General features: G+C 40.2%; 1 protein-coding gene across 1 annotated transcript in view; it reads right to left on the minus strand.

Moving 5' to 3' along the window:
- PROS1 (protein S) overlaps positions 1-3,479 on the minus strand; it is a 78,813-nt gene extending 75,334 nt beyond the window's left edge. The window contains exon 1 of the mRNA XM_006139869.3: positions 3,264-3,479. Within this exon, the coding sequence (XP_006139931.1) occupies positions 3,264-3,339 (76 nt within the window). The 5' untranslated portion in view covers positions 3,340-3,479. The remainder of the gene's footprint in view (positions 1-3,263) is intronic.
- Positions 3,480-3,722: the final 243 nt, after the last annotated feature.

The following is a 3,722-nucleotide window of genomic DNA, read 5'->3' on the forward strand; positions in this document are numbered from 1 at the left end:
TACACAAAGTTTACAAGGACAATCCTCCAAACAAATCAGAGGTTTACATTTCATTTTAAAAAGGGACAAGACAATGCTGAAGGTTATGCCTGCACAGCAGAACATCTGCATCAATTTGCAAGGAAAAAAAATTAGTCTTGTTCATGCTTTAACTGAAGAGGACCAACAATTACACTAGAAACAAATAGTCGACACCATGGACATCTCAGTTGATTCAGTTCACACAATTCTTTCTGACTGAAAAGTAGAGCAAACTTTCTGCTTGATAGGTACCCCAAAATTGTTGCTCCCAGATCGGCTACAGACAACAGAGTTTCCAGTAGAAATTTTAAACAAGCAGAATCAAGATCCTGAAGCATTTCTTCCCAGAACCCTAACAGATGACACGTGCTTTCCAAGTGCAATCCTTAAGACAAAGCGCAATCAAAGCAATGGCTACCAGTCAAAGCAAAAGCTGACTGGCCAAGAACAAAGGTCATGGAAGCAGTTTTTTGGGATGCTCAAGGCATTTTGTTTGTTGTTGACTTTCTGAAGGGCTATCGAATGATAACATCTGCTTATTATGAGAAGGTGTTGAGAAAGTTAACCAAAGCTTTAGCACAGAATGCACAGGACAGCTTACCTAGAGAGCCCTTCTCAACAAAGACAATGCTCCTGCTCAATCCTTTCATCTAACAAGGGCGATTTTGAAAGAGTTTTATGGACTATCATTAGGCATTCACCTTACAGTCCTGAATCTGCTCCTTTTGACTTATTTTTGCTTCCTAGTCTCAAAAAATCTTTACAAGGCACTAACTTTTCTTCTGTTAATAATGTATTAGGTAGTATTTTTATCTATGCAAAAATGTGTCATGACTTTTTCGATGACCCAGTAGAAAAGACTGCAATGACGTGGTTAAATTCCCAGGATCCATGTTTTTAGGTATGGAATAAATGGCTGGTATGATAGCTTACAAAAGTGTCTTGAATTTGATGGAGCTTATGTTGAGAAATACAGTTTCTATTTTTCTTTTTATCTTTTATTCCATTTTTGCATGGCCTTCTAGAAAGCTCTTTGTAGCTTCCTTAACATATAAGGAGGATATTAAACTTGGTGGATGGAAAAGGCCTTTCATGAAAAGCATTACTGTGTTCCCTAGCATAGAATTAATGGTGAGAGACATGGTGTAGAGTTTGTAGTCATTAGCATTTAACAGAAATGGTCTCTAACTCTTCCAGCACAAATCTCAGCTGTAACCAAACTTTGATCAAATCTCCCCATCAGTGCAACATTTTGGACTTTGAAGAAAATTCAAGAAGACAAGGATACACAAATAGTGAAAAGAAGAGTTAAAAAAGGAAAGGCGAGGGTACAAAAAAAGAAGAAAAATATGCGTCAGTAATGTCCATGGTAGACTGCAACCTATTCAGAAGTGGAAGTCTAGAAAAGGACTAATTAGCACAGACAAAAAGGATAGCCTCTTTTTTCTATTTTCTTTCACCAAAAGTCCCTAGTGGAAAGTGGTTGAAATATGTAAACAGTATATTTTTTAAAATATATAGAGTATTATATATATGTGTGTGTGTGTGTGTGTTTGTATGCATGTGCACACACCTATGTATATGTGTATGTACTTGTATAAAATATATTGAAAGTCACTTAACATTCCTGAAAAATTTCTTGTTACAATGAAGAAGTTGAACTAGATGATTTCTAACAAGTCTCTCAACAATTAAACTGTGATTTATAAGTTTTTCCTTTAAATATCTCTATATTTCTATGAACTAAATTAATTATAAATGAAGTATTAAAGTTCTAGCTGTATCTCAAATTTAAAATTTTATGAAGTAAAAACATCCTATCCTCATTTGTTTACTCAACAATGAACCAGATCTAACTTTTAATCCAATCAAGCAAATCAAATTTGTAAATGAATATCTACATATTACAAGTATAATTCCCCATGTATTATTTATCTATGTATAATACACACATACACGCAGAGAGGATTTTTACCTCTGCCTTGACTCAGTAAAAATTTAAATCTACAAAAAGAGAGGGCCTAGCAAATTTCTAGGATGACAAGTAGTAAGTGTAATAAGAAATTTTCATCTTTTTCTCTGTAAACACTAGTTACCAAACAAATATTTGACTCGCCTAATGAACTGTAAATGAGTTAGTACATGCTGTCACTAACAAGCTTACTGATAAAGGTTTGAATGTAGAAATTTTGCAATAGTCACTCTTTAATATAAGAGCAACAAATGTTTAAGCCTTTAAATTAGAATTTTAAAATGCATCATTCATCTTGATTGCTAATAAAAACTAATAGAGTGTTACTAAATTCCTATTTAATTCTCCTGAAACTACTATCTTTGAAAAGTTTACTTTGGAGCTTGAGGCAGCCTAAAAATCATGTGTAATTCAGTTATCTTATCTGTGCCAATTCCTGAAAAAAAAAAAAAAAACAGCACAAGAAACCACTGTTAATCAATGAACATACTTAAACTTTAAAAGACAAATTAACAGACAACTTAAAATGTACTAAATACCTAGATATTCCTCACATACTTTCAGAGAAAACTCAGTATCCTGCCTTGAATCCAGGCATGGGAACATAAAGGACTGGAAATACACAGATAAATTACAAAGAACTCATTCCACCACCTCAGCTCATTGGCATGCCGTGTCAAAAAATCCTCAGTACAAAATGATCTGAGAAATATAATATTGGACAGTCCTTTTGATTTCAAGATTAGAAAATGACATCTGCCAACTGCTGTGCAAAGTCTCAGTTATCCTAAACCAGTGCGTTTGTCAATGTGAGACAAGCAAACCAAGCTCAAAGGTCAAAAATTGCAAAAGAGAGGTGAGTTGCAGAAGGGGGTGCAAGTTGGGGGCAGGCGCCTGTCCAAGAGAAGACACAATAGGGTGCTTTTTCTTCGCTACTCCTATCCTGGAATCGGCTCATCCTTGCCCTCTGGCTGGAAACTTGGATCCTGGGGAGAAATGTCCTAATTCCCTCATTGATAGTATCACCCAGGTGCTTGCATCTGTCCTGTCCTTAACACAGGCTTCTCAGAGCAGAATAAATACCCTGCCCACCATTATACCGAGCGCCAGATCGGCGGTCGCTTCCACCCATCTGTCTAGGTGGCATTGGGGGCTTAACGGGAAACTTTCTGGGAGGATGCAGCCTTAGAGAATGACCAACCAACCAGGGCACGTAGTTCAGTTGGCAGTGCTGGGGAAGGGAGAAGACAAGACGCTGTTGGTTACTCACAGTTCGCCTCTGACACGGGAAGCACTAGCGCAAGACACGCCAGCAGCGCCCCGCAGCGCCCACCCAGGACCCTCATTGCGAATGGAGGGGAGGCGCGGGACTAGAAGGACGCGGGACTAGACGGACCGGGCTGCGCGGCGCGGACTCCTGCGCTCAGCTCCAGGCGGAGCTGCGAACCCGGGCGCCGCTCTCCGACGACTGCGGAGTGGTGGCGCCTGTGAGCCAGTGAGCCCGCCCGCTCCCAACCCCCAGACAGGGGAAGTGATAGCGAGGACATTTCCAGGAAGCTTTTCGGAGCGGGGGAAGGGCTCGGGAGAGTGCTGGAGGCCTAGTAAACACTGCCTAGCCATCCTTCCTAGCTCATCCCCGGGTCCTTGCGTTTCGTTCCGTTTTCTCAGACTGTGAAGTTCCACTGCGGGGTGGGGGGACAGGGGGGGGGGCGGGGGGGGAAACGGAGTG

The sequence above is a fragment of the Tupaia chinensis genome, unplaced genomic scaffold (genome assembly GCF_000334495.1).
Source record: "Tupaia chinensis unplaced genomic scaffold, TupChi_1.0 Scaffold000009_1, whole genome shotgun sequence".
Taxonomy (NCBI): domain Eukaryota; kingdom Metazoa; phylum Chordata; class Mammalia; order Scandentia; family Tupaiidae; genus Tupaia; species Tupaia belangeri.